The sequence below is a fragment of the Benincasa hispida genome, chromosome 9 (assembly GCF_009727055.1).
Source record: "Benincasa hispida cultivar B227 chromosome 9, ASM972705v1, whole genome shotgun sequence".
Taxonomy (NCBI): domain Eukaryota; kingdom Viridiplantae; phylum Streptophyta; class Magnoliopsida; order Cucurbitales; family Cucurbitaceae; genus Benincasa; species Benincasa hispida.
This window is the reverse complement of record NC_052357.1, coordinates 22,895,528-22,922,752: the sequence shown is the minus strand read 5'-3', so window position 1 is coordinate 22,922,752 and position 27,225 is coordinate 22,895,528. Positions and strand designations below refer to the sequence as shown.

The following is a 27,225-nucleotide window of genomic DNA, read 5'->3' as shown; positions in this document are numbered from 1 at the left end:
CGAGTGGTGATTGTTCGAGGTAGATGGTTGGGTTTTAGACTCGCCGTGAAGAAGAAATCTTCATTTGGTATGATCTCTTGATCTCTTTAGCATTATGAATGCATATTAGTATGTTTTGAATGTATATGCGGTAATTCTGTCACAATGAATTGGAAAGATTCGCTTCGGCTCGTAGGTACTCTTGAATAAAAGTTCCTTCAAAAGAGTGTTCCACAAACGTCATTTACATTTTCTTAGGGATCTAACCAATTTCTTTTCCTTATTATTCGTATTAAAAAACCTGGAATCATCCCAATAAAGGGGGATGATGAAAATAAATTTAAAAAACATGGTAACAGGAGTTGAACAAACCAGTTAACATACAATCAGTATGAATATCATATTGATGAACATCAATGTCTTACCCAAAATGACGCAAAACCTTGTTGAAAAGTGTTCAAATACGTTAAATCCTACACATATGAAGTCATTAAGAAGTGGGTATTGTTGGGATTGGTGTCCTAATTCTCTCGGAGTCTCGTTGTTTGTAATACATACACATTGTTATGAATAAAATAAGAGTTATTTTATCTGACATTTACTCATATCCAATAAATAAAGCTCCATGGTTATTGTATGTAAGCTTAAGCATGTATATGAGATATACAAGTGGATCATGCCTTAAGTGATAACCTAAATAGGTCTGTAGTATAAAGATTAAGGAGGGATTCCTGATCCTGGTAACACTACGGATACGGCTCGCTTTGTAGAGGTTTGCAAGTGTTGTGAACTACTACAGATGGTAGATCCTGTGACCATTCATGTGGAGACATGCAAGCGAGGGTGTCCTATACAAAGAGTTTGTATATGACCGGACCACGAGATGATTCGTCTCTGTATATAACGCCGTTGGTACTGAAGACTTACATCTCACCTAAACGACCATAGGTGGCAGGACCTCAATCCTGAGTGTTTTGGGAACTCCTATCTTTGAGGCTATCCTTTGATTAGTATGGGTGAGAGTGGCCAGATTGCCAACTCAACATGCCTACCTTTTTGGGGGACTTATCTGATTTGGGAGTTGGGAACTCAGTTACACAAGATGGAATTCATTCCTTCCCCAAAGCAAAGATAAGTAGATAGATTGCTCCCTTAAAGGCTGATTCTGGGGCTTGAACATAGTGGCCACAGCTTCTCTTTGGAAGAGATGACTCAGTCATAGTAGGATTATGACTTATGTTCATTAGAGGGATCAATGGTACTTAAGAAGTTAGATGTAACTACAGGGGCATAACAGCTATTAGCCGAGTTGTACTTACAAGCGATCTGTGAAGGGTTATCACACTGTTGATTGGTTGATATGGACACATAATATATCTATAGTAAGGAGAGTTCAGCTGTTGGTCTTTAGTGAAGTGCCAGGTAGTTAATGGATGGTGGATCCCATGACTAAAGAATTTAGTCAGTTATTCACGTACGGTTGGAGTTTCAAGCTACAGGTCCATAAGGTCTCCTTGGTAGCTCAATGGATTCAAGCTGAGGATCTGTTCTTGGTGTTGATTTGAAATGTTCAAATTGACAAGAGGTAATTCAATTACATATGATATGAATGGTGTGATGTATGAGATACATCTAGTGGAGGATTAATGTAAAAGGGATTTACATTAAATATCATGGAATAGAAAAAGAGCTATAGTTTATATGTTTCATGAGATGAAATATTAAACTATAGGTTATAAATATAGTATGGTAAGTTGGTTATCATATATATTTATAATAATATTAATTATTGGATAATTATCTCTTTTTCTCTAATAACTAATTGAGTGGGAGGTTATTGGTGGTTTCATGGTAATCGTGAGATAAAAGGAAAAATGTTTTCCTAAATTTAGGAAAATTTGCAAAAGTTGTTAATTGAGATTTCTGTTCTCAGAAATTTTCTCACGGTGGCTGTCAAGTAAATTAGATTTACTAAACGACAGCTGAAGAGAGACTGAACATGGAGTGTGTCTATACGATAGTCACTCAGTTAGCCGATTAGCTAAACGATTGTGCAGCTTCTGCTAAATGATTGCATAGCTTTTGTTAAACGATTGGGCATCGTCTATACAATAAACCTTGTCATCTCCCACTAACCAAGTCCACACAGAGCTCACGCTTATGGATTCTCACACCAGAATACCAAGGTAGCCATTGTGGTGTTGTCGTACTCAATTCGACACAGTCGAGCTTTTGGAGGACATTCGTTGAGTTTGTTGTTTTGTGTGGTGGTTGTTGTTTGTTCGTGATCTTGGAGATCGCTGAGTTCGTGGTCTCTTTGATCGTGTAGTATAGCGGTCGAAGTGTTCGAGCATTCGTGACTGCTGTGTTGCTGTTTGATCAAGCGTTCGTGATCGAGGGATCTTGAAGATGAGTCTTCAAAGGTATGTTAATTCTATCCCTTGATCTATAGAGAAGCATGTTGTAATTTCGTTGTATGTGTAGCCTGTTGTTTCTATTTCTTGATTGTAATTGTGAATGTTCATGTACGAATGAAATTTGGAATGATCCTTCCACTGCTCATGGAAATCCTCATGTCCGATTTCCTTCAATTGATATTAGAGTTAGGTTGTTCTGATATTCCAAATTTCACTTCTGTTTTGAACTTCTTTTACAGCCGTGGTGGGTTTTCTGCATTGCGTTTAATTGTTAAATGCGTTTGTGGATGGTTTTGATGAATTTTTATGGGTTTAATCGCCTCTTTTTAAAATCTTTCTTTAAATTACACAATGTTAATTTGTAAGGGCCCCTATGTTTTTGGGCATAATTTACATGATACCGAGTCTGTAATTCAAAGTGTTTGAGTTAGTCGAGTCGTTCGTGATGAAGTTTCAAAGCATGAAGATGTGATTCTCAGCGAAGAAAAAGAAAAGAGTTGGTCGGTCGTGTAGCCTCAGGTAAACGATCGTGTAGATTTTTCTATACAATCATGTAGTATTTACTAAACCATCGTTTAGCATGCTAAACGATGGGGTAAATCGTTTACTCTATCACGTAGCATTGGTTTCCTGATCACGTAGATGCTGGAGGTAGACGATCGTAGTGGGAGCATTTGGTGCTTATCGTTTAGAAAAAGGCACGCGCTAAACGATCGTGTAGTTAGCATGCCTCATCGTATAATTACTGACTACACGATCATCCGGTATATGATACAAAGGCACTCGGTCAGCGATCATTTAGACGATCGTACTTCACCGCATCGTTGTTGTTTAGATGATCGTTTAAGGCTTGCGTTGCAGAGCGCGCTACACCATCGCGTACCTCATGCTTCATCGCATGGTAAAAGGTACACGATCGTTGCTAAATGATCATTTAGCTCTGGAAGCATAGGTAAACGATTGAGTAAAGCGTTTACTCTTTCATATAGATGATCGCGGGGTATATGGTACACGATCAGTGGAGAAATGAACTTCGACCGGATGATTCAAGACCTAGTTCGCTTGTTTGAACCGAAAACTCCTTGTTTTATAATAGTTAGCTTTTGTTTTTCAGGAGGCAATTTCTCCCGGTTCATCGACATTTTGTTTTTTATACATGAGATGTATGTGGTTTATATGGACAAGTGTTTGACATATAGGTTTAAAACCCACCTTAGGTTGTGCAATTATTCATGCATCATGTATTATAAAAGTTTAATATAGCATGATGAAATGACATGAAAGCATGCACATACATCATGAAAATATAAAAGTTATATTTGTGCATGCAGTTAGCATATTCATGCATCATCTTTATATTATAAACATTATAGTATAAGGGTGAATGGAAGCTTGTCTTGCTTGATTCATTGCTTGTTTGTATAAGTGTTATATAAAAATGTAACAATGAATGAACAATGCATTGAGCATGACACTTAGGTTGTTTGTAAAAGTTATGAATGCCTGGTATGTGTTAGCTTTGCGATGTGGTTGGTTTTAGTTGTTTCTGTTGTAAGTGTTATAATAGAAATTAGAACTAAAATCGATAAGAAAGAGTTGCATGCAGACTTAGGGTGAACTCATGTTTTAAAAGGGTTTTAAAATTGGATTGAGATAGACCTAAGTTTAAAGGTTTTAATGAGATTAGTAACCTAGTTTAATCTTTTTAAATCGGTTTAATAGGATTAAATTTATTGGCATAAAAGATTAAAATTGTATTAAATCTATCTTTAAGGGACTTTTTATCTAAGACGGGTTCTGTCTAAGTTGGGGTACTTAAGCTGACGAAAACGGAACACCTCTACCTGGGAGCCTACCTGGAAAGGTTAATTAGATAGATTTTCTGCAAGCATGGGGACAATTGGTCAAAGACTCCGTTAAATAGTTTAATGGATGATGATCAAAAGTTATTTCAACTATCCAAGGGAAAAGTTATTCTTAGGAAAACCTAAAAAGTGACTTACTTAAATTTCTTAGTCGTGTTTTTCCTAAGTAAACTAAACCCAAGGTTATAAAATACTCAGTGGGAGGAAGAGATGTATTTGATATATCAATTATTCCACTAGTATTTCTCTCTGAATGTTCACACTGTGAAATTTATGCCTGGCCTCGTGGTACCCTAGGAGCATCCCTCTTCGGATGGTGTTTTCATGAGTCAATATAAAGGTGGACAGAGAGAGTGCTATAGTAAGTGGGTGAAGGGTGTGTGTCAACACATCCTACGGTCTCTGTCATTGGTTCACATCATGAGATAATTCTGTACTCCCTCGGGTGCCCTGGGAGTGTCCCCCTTCGGATGGGTTTTGTGAAATTGGTCAAGATCAAGGTGAACTCTAGAAATGGATAGGGTCGCTTGGTTTTGCCCCAATCAGATTTTTTTCCTTCGGATTGGCTGCTTGGGGCAGATCTCTAGGGCCTAAAATGGCGGGTCACACTTAAGGAAGATTGTAAAGTAAGTTAACAATCTCTTGACCAAATCAATGATGGCTAGTCGTTATAGGAGCAAGAGTTGTTCTGGTATTAATGACTGGTGGAGACTTTCACAATTCAGAGGAGGGATAATTGACCTCCCTTCGGTGGCTTTTGTCCTAAACCTTTGAAGCATCATTGCGAAACTAGATGTTACACGGGGTTTATGTAAGTTTTGCAAAATCTTATTGGATGTTGTATGCTTTTTCAATGGGTATTTGCTTAAAACCTAACGTAGGTCAATGTGTTTTTGTTTTCAGTAATGTGTTAGTATTTCCATTTAATGCCTCTAATTTGACCAATTACATACAGTGGAAAGAGTCTTGTAAAACGTATTTCGTGGTAAACGACCTCGATTTTGTTATTATTGAGGAATGCCCTCAAGTCTCGACCCTTGATGCACCACGAAGTGTTCGCAATACATATGAGGTGTGAATGAAGGCTAATTCATTGGCCCGACTTCACATTTTTGCTAGCATACTTGATGTTTTGGCCAAAAGGGTTGAGAACATGGTCATTGCACACGAGATCATGGACTCATTGCAAGATTTGTTTGAACGTCAGTTCTTACTTTTCGAGCACAGAGGGATGGATAGTAGTGTCAGTTCCCAAGTTAAACTCCAAGAAGATGAAGCAATTGTTGCTGACTCTATTGAGGTTCATAGAAGAGAAATGTTCTCTAACATGGAACTTGAAGCTTATTTGGGTTATGATACTGATCCCACTACACTTCAAAAGAGGAGGTTGTCTAAAGACAGTAAATCTGATTTATTGGTCTGGGAGACATGTTTGGTAGAGAATGATGATTCTGCCTAGATCCTAGATTCAGGTGCTAATAACCATGTCAGTTCCTCTTACCAAGGATTTAGTTCCTGGCAATCGTTGCCACTAGGAGAGATGACTCTTCGAGTCGGTACAGGTGAGGTTGTTTTAGCTGTTGCTGTAGGCAGGCTGAAGTTATTTTTGGACGAGAAACGTTATTTGTTACTAGATAATGTTTTGTAGTTCCTCATATCAAGAAAAAACTTAATCTCGGTTTCTTGTCTCAATTGAACAAGGGTATAATCATCTCTTTTTCTGAGAATAAAATGTTTATTTTTTCAAGAATGGAATGGAGATTGGTGTTGGTTCAAATGGAAAATAACTTTGTATGTACTAAGGTCATTAGTCATAAAAGCCTTGTTTAACACTGAAAATGTTCAATACGGCAACAACAGCTAAAAAGACCAAAGCGTTCTCTCCTAAGGAAAAACGTCCATCTATGGCATCTAAGGTTAGGTCACATCAACCTCAATAGGATTGAGTAGTTGGTGAAAAGTGGACTTCTAAAGAGTTTAAAAGAAAACTCCTTGCCGGTGTGTGAATCATGCCTCGAAGGCAAGAGAACCAAATGACCTTTTACTAGAAAGGGTTACAGAGCCAAAGAAACCTTGGAGCTTGTACATTCAGACCTTTGTGGCCCAATGAGTGTTAGAGCTCGAGGTGAGCATGAATATTTCATCTCTTTCATAGATGATTATTCAAGGTATGGGTATCTCTACCTAATGCAACGTAAGTCTGAAGCCCTTGACAAGTTCAAGGAGTATAGGGCTGAAGTTGAAAACTTGTTAGGTAAGAAGATAAAAACACTACGATCTGATGGTGGTGGAGAGTATATGGACCTCCGATTCCAAAACTATATGATAAAACATAGGATTGGGTCCCAAATCTCAACCCCAGGTACACCTCAGGTCCTCAGCAGAATGGTGTATCAGAAAGGAGAAACAAAACCTTGTTGGACATGGTTCAGTCAATGATGAGTTATGCTCATCTTCCATACCTGTTTTGGGGTATTGTAGTGGAGAGTGCTTGCTACATTCTGAACAACATTCCCTCGAAAAGTATTTCTGAAACACCTTTTGAGTTGTGGAGAGGCCGTAAAGGTAGTTTATTCCACTTTCGAATTTGGGGGTGTCCGGCACATATGCTTGTGGCTAACCCGAAGAAATTGGAACCGCATTCGAAAGTTTACCTCTTTGTAGGCTACCCCAGGGAAACGAGGGGTGGATACTTCTATGATTCGAGTGAGAACAAAGTGTTTGTTTCTACAAATGTTATCTTCTTGAAAGAAGACCACATCCGAGATCATTAGCCACGGAATAAGCTTGTTTTACATAAGATTTCTAGTGAGATTGAGACTACCAAGGGTTTAACAAGAGTTGTTGAGCAGGCCGACAGAAGAGTTGTTGAAGTCGGTGCATCTAGTCAACCAACTCAAGAGTTGAGACTGCCTTGACATAATGGGAGGGTTATGATCCCATCGGATCGCTACATGGGTTTGACTGAAGTCCTAAATGTCATTTCTAATGATGGGGTCAAGGATCCGTTGTCTTTTAAGAAAGCAATGGAGGATGTTGACAAGGATGAATGGATTAAAGCCATGAACCAAGAGATGGAGTCTATGTACTTCAATAACGTCTGAGATCTTTTGGATCTGCCTGATGGGCTAAGACCTATTGAGTGTAAGTGGATCTATAAGCGAAAGAGAGGTGTAAATGGAAAGGTGCAAACCTTTAGGGCTAGACTCGTGGCAAAGAATTATACCCAGGTCGAGGGAGTTGACTATGAAGAAACTTTTTCACCTGTTGTCATGCTCAAGTCTATCAGGATACTCCGTTCTATAGCTACATTTTATGATTATGAGATATGGCAAATCGACGTCAAGACTGCCTATCTTAATGGTAATCTTGAGAAGACCATCTACATGACTAAACCAGAGGGGTTCGTAGTTCCTAATCAAGAGCAAAAAGTTTGCAAGCTTCATAGGTCCATTTATGGGCTGAAACAAGCATCTCGATCATGGAACATTAGATTTGATAGTGCGGTCAAGTCGTTTGGCTTTAATCAGAACATTGATGAGCCTTGTGTTTACAAGAAGATCATTAACAACTCAGTAGCTTTCTTGGTACCGTATGTAGATGATATCCTACTCATTGGGAATGATGTAGGGTTTCTGATTGACATTAAAAAGTGGCTAGCTGCTCAGTTCTAAATAAAATATTTGGGTGAGGCACAGTATGTTCTAGGGATCCAGATCATTTGGGATCGTAAAAACAAGAGGTTAGCTCTGTCTCAGGCATCGTACATCAATCAAATGTTGATCAGGTACAGGATGCAGGATTCCAAGAGGGGTTGTTACCCTTCAGGCATGGAATCGTTTTGTCTAAGGATCAATGTCCTAAGAAGATGAGACGGATTCCTTATGCTTCAGTTGTTGGAAGCTTAATGTATGCAATGTTGTGTACCAGACCCGACATTTGCTATGCAGTAGGGATTGTCAGTCGGTATCAGTCCAATCCAGGATTTGATCATTGGATGGTGGTCAAGACAATCCTCAAGTATCTTTAGAGAACGAGGGACTACATGCTCGTGTATGGAGATAAGGATTTGATCCTTACAGGATACATCGACTTTGATTTTTAGACTGATAAAGATTCTCGTAAATCAACATTGGGGTCAGTGTTCACGCTAAATGGAAGGGTTGTAGTGTGGCGAAGCATCAAGCAATGATACATCGCGAACTCCACTATGGAAGCCGAATATGTAGCCGCTTGTGAAGCAGGTAAGAAGGCTGTTTGGATGAGGAAATTCCTTATAGATTTGGAAGTTGTTCCAAATATAGATTTGCCAATCACTCTATATTATGATAACAACGAGGCTGTAGCAAATTCGAAGGAACCTCGGAGTCATCGTCAGGGCAAGTATATAGAACGGAAATACCACTTGATTAGGGAGATTGTGCATCGCAGTGATGTGATAGTCACGAAGATCGCGTTGGAGCACAACGTTGCTGATCCTTTACAAAGGCTCTCACGGTTAAAGTGTTCGAGGGTCACCTGGAGAGTCTGGTCTACAGGACATGTGGCATCTTGTCTAAGGCAAGTGAGGGATGATACTAGGGTATGCCTTAGTTTATTGTAAATTGTACATGTATTTATCTTGTATTGTACATTAGTCTCCCAAGGCATTAAGACAAGTGGGAGATTATTGGGATTGGTGTCCTAATTCTCCTGGAGTTTCGTTGTTTGTAATATATACACATTGTTATGAATAAAATAAGAGTTATTTTATCTGGCATTTACTCATATCCAATCAACAAAGCTCTATGGTTATTGTATATAAACTTAAGCATGTATATGAGATATACAAGTCGATCATGCCTTAAGTGATAACCAAAATAGGTCTATAATATAAGGATTAAGGAGGGATTCTTGATCCTGGTGACACTACGGATACGACCCAATTTGTAGAGGTTTGCAAGTGTTATGAACTACTACAGATGGTAGATCCTGGCCATTCATGTGGAGATATCCGAGCGGAGGTGTCCTATACAAAGAGTTTTCATAAGACCGGACCACGAGATGATTCGTCTCTGTATATAATGTCGTTGATACTGAAGACTTACATCTCACCTAAACGACCATAGGTAACAAGACCTCGATCCTAAGTTTTTTGGGAACTCCTACCTTTGAGAGTGGTCCTTTGATTAGTATGGGTGAGAGTGGCCAGATTACCAACTCAACATGCCTACCTTTTTGGAGACTTGTCTGATTTGGGAGCTGGGAACTCAGTTACACAAGATGAAATTCACTCCTTCCCCAAAGTAGAGGTAAGTAGATAGATTTCTCCCTTAAAGGCTGATTTCGAGGCTTGAACATAGTGGCCACAGCTTCTCTTTAGAAGAGATGACTCAGCCATAGTAGGACTATGACTTATGTACATTAGAGGGATCAGTGGTACTTAAGAAGTTAGATGTAACTATAGAGGCATAACTGTTATTGGCCGAGTTGTACTTATGAGCGATCTGTGAAGGGTTATCACACTGTTGATTGGGTTATATGGACACATAATATGTCTATAGTAAGGAAAGTTCATTTGTCGGTCTTTAGTGAACTGTCAGGCAGTTAAGGGATGGTGAATCCCGTGACTAAAGAGTTTAGTCTGTTATTCACCTACCGTTGGAGCTTCGAGCTATAGGTCCATAAGGTTCTCTTAGTAGCTCAATGGATTCAAGCTAAGAATCAGTTCTTGGTGTTGATTTGAAATGTTCAAAATGAAAAGAGATCATTCGATTATATATAATATGATCGATGTGATGTATGAGATACATCTAGTGGAGGATAATGTAAATGAGATTTACATTAAGTATCATGGAATAGAAAAAGAGCTATGGTTTATATGTTTCATGAGATGAAATATTAAACTATAGGTTATAAATGTAGATGGTAAGTTGGTTATCATATATATTTATAATAATATTAATTATTGGATAATTATCTCTTTTTCTCTAATAACTAATTGAGTGGGAGGTTATTGGCGGTTTCATGGTAACCGTGAGATAAAAGAAAAATATTTTCCTAAATTTAGGAAAATTTGCAAAAGTTGTTGATTGAGATTTCTATTCTTTAAAATTTTCTCACGATGGCTGTCAAGTAAATTAGATTTGCTAAATGACAACTGAAGGGAGACTAGACGATCATGGAGTGTGTCTATACGATAGTCACTCAGCTAGCCGATTAGTTAAACGATTGTGCGGCATCTGGTAAACGATCGCATAGCTTTTGTCAAACGATTGGGCATCGTCTATACGATAGACCTTGTCATCTCCCACTTGCTCTTCGTTTACACAATTGTTCTCGTCCAGTCTCTTCCTCTAACCAAGTCCACACAGAGCCCACACTTCTGGACTCTCACACTGAGAATACAAAGGTAGTCATTGTGGTGGTGTCGTACTCAACTTGACACAGTCGAGGTTTTAGAGGCCATTCGTTGAGTTTACGGTGTTCGTGTGGTGGTTGTCGTTTGTTCGTGATCTTGGAGATCGTTGAGTTCGTTCGACCCTAGACTTACTAGGACTCTAAGAAGGCTTATACTTGGACTTTGTTAGGAAAACTTGCATGATCATCGCATCCACACATCCTTTCATCGCATGATAAATCAACACATCGAGTTTTTGGCACCGTTGTCGAGGATTATGGTATAGATTGCGCTAACATCAAACCTCTTTGAACTTTGCAACTTTCGACCTTTGGAGTATTGTCATTCCACCTGTGAAGGAAGAAGCAAGCGTCATATGAGTGAAGGACATACTCTTGAGCTCAAGTATGACCCAGAGATCGAAAGAACTTTTCACAAAAAGCAAAAAAATAGACGTAATCAACAAGGAAGAGTTCGTAGAATTGCTGAACAACCTGAAGAACGAGTAGTGAATGAAAACCACGTGATTGCAAATCCCATCCTACTAGAAAATGATCGCAATAGATCCATCCGGGAGTATACGTCACCAAACTTGTACAATTTCTCCCCAAGAATCATGAAACCAGCATTGGATGGATCAAGTTTCAAGATGAAGCCAGTAATGTTGTAAATGATACAAATAGTAGGATAGTTCGGAGGACGGAGTGGTAAAGATCCGCACGCCCATCTACAAGCTTCATTGAAATTTGCAACACCTTTGTGTTCCCTAATATTTCCCCAGAAGAGGTTCGACTCACGTTATTTCTATTTTCACTATGTGATAAAGCAAGAAAATGGGCGTACTCTCTCGAAACAGGAGAGATAACGTCATAGGAGAAAGTTGTGGAGAAGTTTATGAAGAAGTATTTCCCTCCCACAGAGAATGCCAGAATGAGGAAATTGATCACCAATTTTGAAAAAGAAGAAGATGAATCGCCCAGTGACGCAACAGCGAGATTTAAGAGACAAGTACGCAGCTGCCCACACAATGGATTTTCGGATTGCCTTCAAATGGAGATTTTCTATCATGGACTCAATTCTGCATCACACACAGCTACCAATACGGCAGCAGTGGGAGGTCTGCTGGACAAAACATATGATGAAGCAAAGAATATTCTTGATCGTATCTCGAAAAATCACGAAGATTGACAAGAAAGCGATCAAAGAACAAAGCCCAGAGAAGGTAATGCGAGTAATGGTGACATTGCATCATTACAAAATCAGATGAATGTGATGATAAACTTATCGCAAGGCATCGCAATAAACAATTCAAGAACTCGAAATGGGAAAGTCAATGCGATAGAGCAAACAAGCACCAGCTGTGTTGTATGTGAAGAATCACATTCTTTTGAGGAATGTCCACGAAATACTCAATCAATCTACTTTGTCAAAAACAATCCTTTTCAAACACTTACAACCCGGGGTGGCGAAATCACCCTAATTTTTCTTGGAAGAACAACCAACAGCAAGGCAGTCAGCCTGTGGCTCAGAGGGAGGGACCACTAGGGTTTTTCTATAGAACTAATGGACAACAACAATAGCAAGCTAGCAGCTCTCAAACTCCATCCCCATCATCCCTTGAAAACTTGTTGAAGCAATACATCAAAAAGAATGAAACAGTTATTCAAAATCAAGCTACATCCATCCGCAATTTGGAAATTCAAATGGGACAAATTGCAAGAGAGCTAAAGAACAGACCCCAAGGGACATTGCCTAGCTCAACCGAGCTTCCACGCAATCCAGGGAATACAGGGAAAGAACACTGCCAAGCAGTCACCCTAAGGAGTGGAAAGGCGACGACAAAAGTTAGAAAAGAGCCTCACAAGACCGAGTCAAAGGAGCAACCTGTGATTGAATCAAAGAAGGCTCTATCGCAGATTGAATCAAAGGAGTCTAAAACTAGGGAAACAAAAGATGCGATCACCTCTAAGCCTCCAGACCATGAAACATTGAAAGTACAGCTACCTCCATTTCCTCAAAGACTGAAAAAGAAACATAACGATGAAAGGCAGTATCATCGTTTCTTGGAAATATTGAAACAATTGCACATCAATATTTCATTCATAGAAGCGATAGAGCAGATGCCGGTGTATGTGAAATTTTTGGAGGACATTGTCTTGAAGAAGAGAAGCATGAGAAGATTCGCCATGGTGGCATTGACACAAGAATCCAATACTATAATCCCACCAAAGATGCGCGACCCAGGCAGTTTCACAATACCCTGCTCAATAGGAGGAATCTATATTGGTTAAGCTTTATGCGATCTTGGGCAAGCATAAACTTAATGCCCCTTTCAATCTTCAAAAGATTGAATGTAGGACAGCTAACACTCACAACGGTGACTCTTCAACTTGCAGATAGGTCCTTGGTGCACCCTAAAGGGAAATTAAAGGATGTCTTGGTAACAATAGATAGATTCATTCTACTGACAGACTTCATTATCTTAGATTATAAGGCGGATAAAGATGTTCCAATTATATTAGGACGACCATTCTTGTCTACTGGTCATGCTCAAATAGATATGCACAAGGGAGAAATCACAATGAGCATCAACGGAAAGAAGCTCAGGTTCAATATTATTAAGGCAATGAAGTTCCCAGATGAGGAAGGCTTATCAGATTTCAATGATGAACACACTTACGTTGAAGATTAGGAGTCCGAGGAAGAAAATGAAGAAAGAGAGGATGCGACAGCATCCATAGAGACTTGCCATGCAATAACAGAGATATTGAAGAATGAAGAAATGTTGAATTTGGATGAAGAAAGAAAAGCATAGAAACCTTCTTTAGAGCAACCACCTACATTGGAACTAAAAACTCTACCAACCCACTTGAAGTATGTATTTCTCGACCAGAATGAGACTTTACCAGTCATCATATCCTCTGCGTTACTTGAAGAAAAAGAAACCATGTTACTTCATGTTCTAAAGAAATATATTAGAGCAATCAGATGGACGCTCGCAAACATCAGAGGTATTAGCCCCATGTATTGCATGCATCGAAATTGGCTTGAAGAAAACCAGAAAGGATCGATAGAACCCCAATGCAGACTAAACCATGCAATGAAAGAGGTTGTTAAAAAAGAAATCATCGAATGGTTAGATGTCGGCATTATTTACCTATCGCAGGTAGCACGTAGGTCAGCCCCGTACAGTGTGTTCCCAAAAAGGGTGGGATGACAGTAGTTCCTAACACAAACAACGAGTTGATCCCCATGAGGACCGCCACGGGTTGACGAATTTGTATGGACTACAGGAAACTCAACACGGTAACAAAGAAATATCATTTCCCCTTACCTTTCATTGATCAAATGCTCGACCGATTAGTGGGGAATGACTATTTCTGCTTCCTTGATGGGTATGCAGGCTATAACCAAATTATGATCGCACTAGAGGATCAAGAAAAGACCATATTCACATGTCCATATGGAATGTTCACCTTTTGTTGCATGCCTTTTTGGACTATGCAATGCTTCCAGTACGTTTCAAAGGTGTATGATGGCAATCTTCTCCGAGTACCTTGAAGACTCAGTTGAAATCTTTATGGATGATTTCTCAGTCTATGGGCAAACATATGAAATCTATCTGCAAAACCTAAAGAAAATACTGAAAAGATGTGAAGAAACTAATCTGGTGCTGAACTGGGAAAAGTGCCATTTTATGGTCAAAGAAGGAATTGTGCTCGGGCACAAGGTTTCAAAGAATGGGCTATAGGTGGATAAAGCAAAAATTGAAGCTATAGAAAAACTTCCACCTCCAGCAAATGTGATAGCTTTGAGGAGGTTGTTGGGACGTGGGGTTTTATAGAAGGTTTGTGAAGGACTTTTCCAAAATCGCTCGACCTTTGAATGCATTGTTGGAAGCTGATAGACATTTTGATTTTGATTCACACTGCCTCACTGCATTCAAAACACTAAATGACGCTTTGACTATAGCGCCAATTTTGATCGCACTCGATTGGGCAAATCCATTCGAGCTAATGTGCAATGTCAGTGGATATGCGATGGGGGCAGTCTTGGCACAAAAAGTAAAAACAATGTTACACCCCATCGCATATGCTAGTAGAACATTAAACAACATGCAGGCGAATTACACCACCACCGAGAAGGAACTTTTTGCGGTAATTTTTGCGATTGAAAAATTCAGACCTGACTTGTTGGGATCAAAAGTGATAGTCCACACACACCACTCGGCAATAAGATATTTGTGATAAAAAAAGATGTGAAGCCTAGACTAATCTGATGAGTTCTCTTACTCCAAGAATTTAATATGGAAATAATCAACTGAAAGGGAATAGAGAACCAGGTCGCTGACCATTTATCGCGGTTAGGGAATCCTGAAGTGGATCGCATCCAGTCAGAGGTGAACGCCTCATTTCCTGATAAGCAGCTGCTTAAGATTGAAGAACTACTCTGGTATGTAGATATTGTCAACTTCTTGGTCTGCAAACAATTCCCTGAAAACTACACATCCCATTAAAAGAAAAGGATCATTCATGAATGCAAATTTTACTACTGGGACGATCCAAATCTCTACAAGAGGGGACCAGACCAAATATTGAGACTCTATGTTCCAGAAACTTCTTTCTATCGCATATTATTTCAATGTCATGAATCACCCTTTGGAGGGCATTTCAATGGACAACGCACAGCAGAAAAAGTCTTGCAATGTGGGTATTACTGGCCCACTTTATTTAAGGATGCACGAGAATACTCCATGAAATGCGATAAGTGCCAATGCACTGGAAGCATTTCAGAGAAAAATGTGATGCCAATGAGCATCATTTTGGAGGTGGAGCTATTCAATTTCTGAGGAATAGATTTCATGGGACCATTTTCATCGTCAAATGGTCATAAATACATTCTATTGGCTGTCGACTATGTTTCCAAATGGATTGAAGCTATTTCATGTGTTGCAAACGATGCGGCAACAGTCTCTAAGTTCTTGCTAAAAAAACATCTTCACTCGTTTTGATACCCCACGTGCCATAATAAGTGACAAAGGACCCACTTTGTGAATCACATTGTTAGTAAACTGTTGATCAAATATAATGTCCACCATAAGATCGCCACCGCATATCACCCCCAAACAAACGGACAATCAAAGGTTTTTAACAAAGAAATCAAGTCAATCTTAGAGAAGGTGGTGAACCCATCGCGGAAGGATTGGGCCATGAAACTGGATGATTCCTTATGGGCATAAGGAACTGCTTATAAGACACCCATAGGCATGTCTCCATATGCGTTGGTGTTTGGAAAGGTCTGCCATCTTCCGTTGGAACTAGAATATAAGGCGATGTGGATAGTTAAGAAACTTAACTTTGACCTTAAGGCTACAGGAGAAGAGAGAAAACTTCAACTACTAGAGCTAGACGAGTAGAGATTACAAGCATATGAGAATTCCAAAATTTACAAAGAATGCACCAAGCAATGGCATGATAAGCGTCTTTGCGAGAAAAACCTCAAGACATGTCAAAGGGTACTACTGTTCAACTCTAGGCTACGTCTCTTTCCTGGAAAACCGAAGTCGCGTTGGTCCGAGCCTTTCATAATCAAGGAAGTATTCCCGAATGGAAGGGTGGAATTGACCAACAAAGATGGGACCAACGCATTTAAAGTGAATGGACAAAGAGTAAAAATGTATCATAGAGGAGATTTCCAATGCGAGAAAACCTCCATTGACTTGGGTAAGCCAGAATAAAGAAGAAACACTCAGTCCCTACGATGATAAGTGGCATACATTAATTAGGGACAAAGTATATCCGTTTGAGTATCCTTTTTTTCTTTCAAGAATCTATTTTACTTTCTGCATATTTACTACTCTTTATGATTGTTAACTCTTTTTTTCGTACTTCTTTCTATCTTTTTTATTTCATCATTTTGATCGCATTAAACGAATGTGACGGAGTAATGTGATGGGTTTAAAACATGCGATTTTTTGAGCTTATGATCAGCCCATCGCAATTACAATATCAGCCCATCACAGGAAAGGATGTGATCACAATAATGCGGGCGAAAAATTAAATTTAGGGGTTGTGTCCTTGCGTCATCTTATTTCAATTTTTGTACTTCTCACTTTCAATTTAATATTGTTGAATTCTACTATTGCATTCTCTCTCGTTTGGCTCAATTATGAATTTTTATTGCTTTATTTGGAAGCCGCATTCATCCTTTGCCCATTATGACTTCAATGATGAAATATATGCTCCTTTTCTTATCACATGAACTAGCATCAGATTAATTTCAGGATCATCGATTCACAAAACATTTCTAAAATTTAGTAGTCTGCCAACTTTACTTCAAAACTATTTTTACAAAATTTTCTAAGTCCATCGCATAAATTATTTCGTTTTCAGTAATGAGGACATTGCTGCGTTTTAAATTTTTTTTTTTTTTTTGGAGGGGGGGGGTGGAGGGTTGCTATTTTTAGCTTTATTATTTTCAGATTTTTATTTCAATTTTAAAAAAATATAAAAATCATGATCAACGCAGAAGCTAAGTGATCGCAACTCCACTGCCAAATAAAAAGATGGGCATAAGTTTTGACTGAAAAGAGCATCTTGCTCGTAGTTGGATGTTCACATGATACCCGTGGGGGCAAGCCAAAATGAAGATTGGGCACTCGGATCAGCGCAAGATCACAAAACGAATATCTGAATCATTTGAAGGCCAAAATCACTTGAACACCCTGGTTTGATAAAATTTGAAATAAATCATGCGATGTCCTGGAAATAGGTAAAGATTTTTTTTTTTTTTTTTAAGTTTAAGCTCGCGGTCCCTAAAAGTTAGAAATATTTTAGGAAGAGATTAGGATAGAAATTAATAAGGCATTGATTCAGCGATTTGAATAAGGTACCATGAGAAGCCTAGGTACGGTGAAGGCGATTGAAATTTTAAAGAAATCTTTAGTTTATGCTTGAGGGCAATCATTATTTTAAATTTTAGGGTGTGATAACTTGTAAAAATACAAGTTATTAAAGCTCAAATTATTAAAACAATGGGAGAAAGCAATGGTAAAATAGGCAATATTACGATTGAATGCACCAAACTAAAAGAAAATTGCGATCGTTAACGCTCATCGCATAAAAGAAATTAAATTGCATTATTCTGTGTAGGTGCAATGCGATGGCGTGCTTGAGTTTGCAATCCAAGGGCACAATGTGATGGCGCGTTTGAGTTTACGATCCAAGGTACCTCAAAGATGATCGCGTGATGAATTTACATAAAGGCGGTAGCCTAATGTAATGAAACATGATGGGACGTAAAGTTGATAATGGTCAAATCGAAAATACAGTTGACGGTCATTGAAGACCATACCATTGCAAATACATTGAACTTCTAGTGACTATCAGACGACGCAACTGGGTATGGAAATTAATGTTGTCCATCCACGCAATCATTAGTGAGAAGAACTGTTTTTCCTAGAAGTCTATAAATACCCAATGTTACCAAACTAGAGAGCATGCGAGGAGGCAAGGCGAAGCCGAGGGAAGGGAATTTTCGGAGAGGTCGAGAGACTGCCAGAAATAGCATGGAGGAGAGACACCAAACCCCTGCGAGAGCAAGAGTTAACAACTTGGGAAAGAATTGAAGTGATAAGAGTAGTGTAAAAAGCCAGAGGTAGCAAGACATTGCTTACCTGACTTGATACTTCTTACACCATTTATTGCTTTGTACTCAAACACTTTATTCAAAAAAATGGAAACTTCATTTCATTTATGTTCAGTCTCTTCACACCATGCATGAGTAACTAAATTTATGAATGGGTTGAGAAGTACTTAGCTAGCATGACTTAAGCTATGCACTTTATGCAATCATCTTGTCTTATGTATGCTTCATTCATCATTTGGAGTACTTAAGAAAGTAGTCTAAAGATAGAATCTAGGCTTGAGAGAGTCGGATTAGATCGCATAAGTAAGAGTAGAGATTTAGAAATAAGTTCTATCTATTATATTCCATACATTGCATGTATCTTAGAAATAGGAAATGTGGCTTTATGCATTAAGAAATGTAGTGCTTAATATTTGTGTATAGAATGATCGCATGACTTGTACAATATCTTAAGAAATGCTAGCAAAACCTCTTCTCAACCCCTTCATCACATACTTGTCACAACACCACCCTTTCATCGCTCCTTATTTAATTCCATCGCATTAGAAAATCTAAGTTAAATCACCATCTACTTCTTAATCACCATCGCAATAGGATCAGAGAGTCCGCCGCATATCTATTTAGTATCCCTGTGTTCCACCCTGGACTTACCAGAACCCTAAGAAGGCTTATACTTGGGCTTTGTTAGGAAAACTTGCATGATCATCACATCAACACATCATTTCATCACATGATAAATCAACGCATCAATAACGAATCTAAAGTCAAAATAGAGTGGGTCATTGTCGAACCTTGTCAAAATTTGGAAAAACATTGCTGCCAACATATCCAGACCATGTAGGTCATTAAAATCATCAAAACCTGCGAGTTTTCGTATCGTTGGTCACTATCACCGATGAGAGAATGCGTCGTCGTCGCTTGTCCACGTCAGAGTCGCGTTGCTGCTGCTATCTGTTATCGCCGTTTGCTCCAGAGTCGCCTATGCCATCGGACGTCATCACTACTTCTACGTGAAGGAACTCTTAAATAAGAGAACCATTGAGCGGAAGCAAGATCATTCCAAACCTATTGTGAAAGAATGAAGCATTTACACACATACAACCATAGTTATGCATCATCGAGTAAATTACAGTATGCTTTTAAGTAAAAACCAACTAGGATCGAGTGACATACCTTTGAAGAACTGTTCTTCGCGTATTCCCTCGATCAACACCAGTCCAACGTCCAAGAAAACTCGATCACGAGCACGAACGCAATAAACAACTAGTGTAGCTGACGAACTGTCAGATCCTCGAACCCAATCGAGTAAGACTCGATCCTCGACCCTCAAATAGCAAAACTCGACACCACCACTCGGGTACCTTGGTATTCTCGGTGTGAGAATCCAGGACGTGTGGACTTTGTTTGGATTTGGTAGAGGGAAGGAGGATGTACACGATCGAGTTAAACGATCAAGTAAGTAGGAGAATGAGAAGCTTGGATACTCGATCGTCTAGCAAACGAGGAGCTATCGTCTAGTAACGAGAAGCTTGGTCGTTTACTCTCTCAAAGGCTATCGTATAACTTTTCTTTCACTCGATCGAATGTTATGCGATAATGAAAAAAATTGAAAACTTTTCACTTTTATTCTTCAGTTATTAAAAACTGATAGAAACCTCCCACTCAATCGGTTAAAGGAGAAGCAAATAACTACCAACAATATCTAATAATTGTTTTATTATAAATAAATATAATAACTAATTTATCATATTATATTTATAACCTATAGTTTTAATATCACATCATATGTAATATTTAAACCATAGTTCTTTTCTCCTTTATGACATTTAATATAAATCATATTTATATTAATTCCACCAATCAATGTATCTAATACATCAAATTACTTATATCACATATAATTGAATCAATTTAATTATATCATATATAATCAAATTCCCTCTTGTTAATTTGAACAATTCAAACTAACCCAAAAACTGATTCTCAACTTGAATCCATTGAGCTACCAAGGGGATCTTATGAACCTGTAGCTTGAAGCTCCAACAGTACGTGAATAACTGACTAAACTCTTTAATCACGATATCCACCATCAGTTAACTGTCGGACACTCCACTAAAGACCAATAGCTACACTCTTCGTACAACAGATATATTTCTATGTCCATTGGATATAACCAATCAATAGTACGACCTTTCACAAATCGCTCGTAAGTACAGTTGGGCCAATTTACCGTTTTGCCCCTATAGTTACATCTAATTCTTTAAGTACCCCTAATTTCTCTAATGAACAATACATCATAGTCTTACTTTGAGTGAACATTTCTCGGGCCATGAGAAGGTGTGGCGCCACATTGTTCAAGCTCCGGAATCAGCCCTTAAGGGAGCAATCTATCTATTTTCCCCTACTTGGGAGGAGAAGTGAATTCCGTCTTGTGTAACTGAGTTCTCAGCTCCCCAATCAAACGAATCCCCAAAGTGGTAGGTTTGAGTCGTCAGCGATCTGGCCACTCGCACCCATGCAAATCAAAGGACTGCCCTTTGTATAAGATAGCCCCGCTCACATGTCTCCACATGAATGATTAGGATCAGACCATTAGCACTTTACAACACTTGTAATATCACAAAGCGAACCGTATCCGTAATGCCACCAGGATAAGATTTTCCTTCTTTATCCATATACTACAGACCATTTAAGTTATCACTTAACGCATGATTCACTTGTATGTCTTCACATATATGCTTAAGTTACAACGATAATCAGGGATCTTAGTTTATTGGTTTGTGGTTAATGCAACTAAAATATCTCATATTTTATAGACAATGGTGAATAAAATATCTTAAATTATTACATCACAAATGTTTGTTCATACATGTGTTTACAAACTACAGGACCTTACGAGATTTAGGGCATTAACCCTAACATCACGCTTATCGGAAGAGACAAGATAGGACCTATCAGACACAAAGAGGGAGGGAGAGAGAGGCATGAAGAAGATAGGTTTTTTTACCCTTTTTTTACTTTAATTTTTTTCTTTTAAATATAAAAAATGCCCCTTTTAAATTTAGCCCTTTTTTATAGCCTTCTTTCAAAAATGCTAGATTGAAGAGCTTTCTTAGGGGATATTTGTTGTAGTGTTGCCTCACTAACATGAGTTGAATTGAGTTGGTATAATATATCAACTTATTGTTTGGCCCATCAACTTTAAATGTTGGTGGAGTTGAGTTGGTATATTTTACCAACTCGCCCCAACTCTCCCTTCTTCCAATGTTTTTAATGGTTTAACTCATCGGCCACTGTACACTCTAAGAAAAAACTCCGTACTCTGACAACCACCTCTGATGACAACTCTGACGATGAACTCCGGGCTCCAACAACCACCTCCAATGACAACTTTGACGACGAAATTTGGGCTCCAACAACGACCTCCAATGACAGTTCTGGAAACCAACTCCAGGCTTCGACATCCTTTGCACGACAAACTCTGACAACCAATTCTGAGCTTTGACAACCATCTTCGGTGACTCAACTTCGATGATCAACTTCAACAACCACCTTCATAGGCTCCAACAACCACCTCCAACTACAAACTTCGATGAAAAACACCTTTGATAATCATCTTTGAGTGAGCAACTTTGATGACGAACTCAGAGCTTCGACAACCACCTCTGACGAAAAACTTATACAACCAACTCTAATACTACCTTCATGCAACGAACATTCAGGCTTTGACAGCCACCTCCGACTACAATCTCAGACGAAAATCATCTTCAATAATCAACTTTGACGACCACATTCGCCTGACCAATTCCAGTATTTGAAAACCACCTCTGATGACAAACTTTGACAACCGACTCCAATACCACCTTCATGCGACTAACTTTAAGCTCCGACAACCACCTTCGACTACAAACTCTAGTGAAAGCATCTTTGATAATCAATTTTGATAACCACTTTTGACAATTGTTGGTTATATAAAAAATATTCTTTTGTTTACATTAAGTGCAATATTTATATGTAAAAATCTGAATAAAAAAATAAAAATAAAATAAACTCCCGTGAAAGCCCAAAGATCGACTATCTAAGGAGATCATTAAGCCCAAAGGCCAACCATCTAGGAGGATCACCAAGCTTAAGAATGAAAGTTTGTTTTTTGAAAGACATAATTAAAGAGTCAACTAGTAGAGATTGTACTCACGATACTAAAATCAATACAAATACCAAGCCCAAAGGCCAATCATCCCGTGCGAACAATGATGATGAACTATAATATTATATTATATTGAGTAATTATTTTAAATGACAAAACTGCTGGAAATATTTTAAAATATAGCAAAATGTCATTGCCTATAAGTGATACATGGATAAACAGTGATATTTTATTATATTTATAAATAAGTTTGGCTTATTTTTCAATATTTGAAAACAACCCTAATATATTTTTACAATTGCACTATTTATTAATAATAAAATAATTTATCACTTTTAAAATATGTAATGACTTATATAAATAAAACTACAATTTCTTGTCTAATAAAAATATATATCACATGCATCACATACAATAATAAAGTAGATAACAAAAACACATTATTATAAAAAGATTGATTTTTTAATTGAAAATTAATTGATAAACTTATTTTTATGAACAAAATTAGTAATTTAGAAATGAAATCTTCAGTACATAAATTTATGTATTTTTAAAAAAAATCAAACTTTAGGTAATAAAATAATTATTAAATTAGGTAGATCATGTCATTAAATACGTAATAATATATTAATATTTTGTCCAAATTATTTAAAAATGACGTATTTCAATATTTTATATATAAATAAAACTGTACGTGCACATGAACGTGGCAAAGGTACTAGTATTTTTAAAAGCATAGTATAGTCAACCATTCTAAACAAAGGCTAAATTCTAAATTTAATCTCAAAAAAAATAAAAGGCAACCCTCCTTACACGTGCCGTAGGAGAACAAGCACGTGGTGCCGTGCCCGTGGCCAATTGCTGAAGCCACCCACAACCAGCAAATTATATATTTTCTTTTCTCTAATTTTTTTTTTCTTTTAATTAACATTGAGATCACTACTTTAATAGAGTTGGTCCCATCCATTGGTCATTCTTCGGGAGAAGTCTTAACAACTCACTCTTACTCAGGAAAATTTATATCTTATTTGGTAAAATAAATTATTTAAAATAGGTAAAAGTTGATAGATACTCATTTTTATATTTAGTTTTCCTAAAAATCTGTTTAACTTTTTAAATATACTATAATAATATTATTTCAAATTAATAGAATTTGTTAGTTCTATTTCAAATTCAAATTTATTCCTCTTTTATAACAATTGTTTTATTTTAAAATTTGTCAAATAATTTAGATTAAATAAAATTAGTTGAAATTTAAAGGAACCTTTGTAAATATATATAATTTTAAACAATTATAAATTGATTATCTATATGAAAATAACTTATATAATAAGCTTAATTTGGTTCATATAACTAAAGTACATCAATTTAGTATTAATTTACAAACCATCACGATTGTTTCTTTTTCTAATTTAAAATTAAAATTTACTAAACACTATTTTACTATTTTCATGGTTGATTTTTCTAAAAGCATAATTGTTGGAACTTATTTTAAAAGCTAAAATTTTATAATAGTATGTATATTTTCAAAATTGTGACAGTTTAGCCATTGAGCAATTGAATTTTAATATAGAATAACTTGGTCATACTTTCAAATCTATTGCAATTAAATCTCATCAAAATTAAGTGTCAAATTTTATTAGGTTATGACTTATTTGTTGGCTTTTTTACCCTTAATCTCAAATTAATTAATTAATTAATATTTTGATGATAATAAACCTGATTTTGTTTACTAATAACTTTATTATTTTGAATAGTCCATAGCGTAGAGCTCAGAACAACGATTTCAATATATCTTGAATCATCTAAATCGGAGTCGGATGAAAAAGATATAGCAAAAAGAAGCATAACTAAAAAAAATACTCGAGACGGTGACGTGGTGATTTTGTCGCCAAATTGGACCAATTAGAAAATGTCATTTGGAACTATAAGATGACTAACACATGGGGCTAAAAACTACAATTAGTGGATTTTAGTTTTTATATAAAGAAAAGAGGATTAAAAGAAATTAATTTGGTAAAAAAATGATTTTGTTAAATTAAAAAAAAAAAAAGAAAATGATTTTTTTAAAATGAATTTAATATTGTTTCACGTTTGTGTCTAACGACTAGTTTTTGACAAATAGTGGGCTCTTGTTTTTTGTTGGGTTGTAAGAGAAATCATTTTTAAATATATATATTATAATATTATGTTTTGTTCGTGTCTAATGACTAGTTGAGTTTAAATCTCCACCATCTAATTTAACTTTTTTAACAATCCAATGGCTCAAATTGAAATCCACTTTTTACCCATTTTTTCTCTCTTTTTATACTTCATCTTCTCTAAAATTATCTCATGTTTTCACATTTTACAATTCTCAAAATTAGCAAGAAAGCCACCATTATTACTCTCTCTACATGCTTCCAATTTTCTTCCTTTTCATTTTATTCTTGAGAAAAAATTCTATTGTATTGTGAGAATTAAAGTGTGTGAGCTCAAATTTTTACACTCACTCTTTTTAGAGAGTTTTATTGTGTGATTTCAAGTTTCAAAAAAAATATTGTAACGGTTGGATCCTAACCTGTGAAAAAGATTGAGTTTGCTCTTGAACTCGTAAAAGGAGCAAGGTAGCAGTTTAGCTCTCATCCGTGGAAAGAGTCAAAAGAAGATTTTTTTAATCGAAGTCCCAAGAGGCGCTTGGGAAAGTAGATGTAGGTAGTGTTTGACCAAACCACTATAAAAATCACGGTGTCCTCTTCTCTAACTCTTTTCTATTTTTTTTTTACTTAATTTTAATTGCTTGCTTTTGTTGATTGATATTGATTGAATAGATTATCACATACTTTTTTTAATCATTATTATTATTTAGTATCAATTAGAGTGTTGTTAATTTAATTTTTTTTAAAAATTATCTAATTAGATCAAATTGAGCATACTTTGAAAAAAATTTAATTAAACCCTATTCACCCCTCTAGGGTTGCCATACAGGTCCAACAATTGGTATCAGAGTGAGGTTGCTCATTTGAAATTTAATTTTCTTGATAAACTTTAATGTTAGAGCATTATGGCAAACCTTGTAGCAAATGGAATTGTTGAAAGCCAATCTACTTTTAGACCTCCTTATTTTGATGGTTCAAATTATGCATATTGGAAAGCTAGAATGAAAATTTATTTGCAATCCATTGACTATAATTTGTGGTTAATTGTTGCTAAAGATCTTTATGTACTCATGAAAAAATGTTGACAATGTTGATAAGCCTAAATTAGAAGAAGAGTATGATGAAAATGAAATGAAAAAGTGTTCTTTTAATGCTAAGGCTATTAATGTTTGTATTATGCTTTGAGCAAAGATGAATTTAATAAAATATCTATGTGTTCTTCCGCTCGAGAAATTTGGAATACTCTTGAAGTTACTAATGAAGGAACAAATCAAGTTAAAAGAGTCTAAAATTAGTATGCTTGTTCACAATTATGAATTATTTAAATGGATGCTAATGAGTCTATAACGTATATTTTTACTAGATTTACTAATATTATCAATGCTTTGAAGGGACTAGGTAAAATCTATACGACATCCGAACATGTTAGAAGAATTCTTAGGTCTCTACCTAAGACTTAGGAAGCAAAGGTGACGGTAATCCAAGAAGCAAAGGATCTCGCTAAACTTCCATTGGAGGAACTCATTGGATCACTCATGACCCATGAGATTAATAAGGAACACTTGAGGATGAGACTAAGAAGAAAACGAGCATTACATTAAAGACCATTTCCTTGGAAGTTGATTCCGAAGATGAGGATGGTCTTGATGAAGATGATGTTGCCTATCTCTCACGTAAGTACAAAAATTTCATCAAGAGGAAGAAGCAATTCAAGAAACATCTATCAACCCGAAGAGAGTCAAAAGGTGACAAGAGCAAAAAGGATGAAGTTATTTGTTATGAATGCAAAAAGTCGGATCATATAAGAACGGATTGTCCACTCCTCAAATCATCTAAGAAATCCAAGAAGAAGGCAATGAATGATACTTGGGATGATAATAGTGAAGTGGAAGTGGAAGTGATGATGATGAAGTGGTACACCTTGGTCTCATGGCTCATAGTGACAAAAAGGATGAACAAAATGATAAGGTAACTCTAGAACCTCCTTCTTATGATGAATTGTTTGAAGCTTTTGAAAGTATGCAAAATGACTTAGAAAAACTTAGCTCAAAATATGTTGTGCTCAAGAAGAAATACAATACTTTGACTAGTGAAAATAAGTCTTTACTTGATGAAATTGTTTGCTTTAAAGAAAATGAGCAGGTTGTGCAAATTGATGGAATAAATGCCTCTTGTGATAAGCATGTTTGTGATTGTGAAGATAAAAATGCATTGTTTGATAAAGTTTGGTTTCTTGAGCATGATGGTTGTGAAAAGGATAATTTGATTAAATCACTTAAAGAAAAAGAATTAAATCTCTTGCAAGAACTTGATAAAGCTAAAGAATCTTTTAAAAAGTTGACAATAAGTGATCAAAAATTGGACAAAATAATTGAAGTAGGCAAGCCTTTTGGTGATAAGAGAGGTTTAGACTATATTGATGAATGTTCTTGTAACACCCCGCATTTTTTTTTTTAGTAATAATGTAATTACAGTAATTTTTATTATTGAAAGGCATTTTTGAAATTTTGGACTTCAACTGTAATTGCGGGAATTTAATTGTTGACGTTGAAATTATTCAATTTGGAAATTAATGGCAGGAATTAATTTCATTTTGGGAAGGAAAGAAATTTAATAGTATAAAGTGGAATAAGAAAAAGAATAAAATATACTT

At 36.7% G+C, this 27,225-nt stretch overlaps 1 protein-coding gene across 1 annotated transcript; it reads left to right on the top strand.

Moving 5' to 3' along the window:
* Positions 1–12,343: 12,343 nt before the first annotated feature.
* LOC120084623 lies at positions 12,344–13,332 on the top strand. The gene is made up of 2 exons (XM_039040432.1): positions 12,344–12,884; positions 12,998–13,332. The coding sequence occupies exons 1-2, from the start codon at positions 12,344–12,346 to the stop codon at positions 13,330–13,332; spliced, it is 876 nt and encodes a 291-aa protein (XP_038896360.1).
* Positions 13,333–27,225: the final 13,893 nt, after the last annotated feature.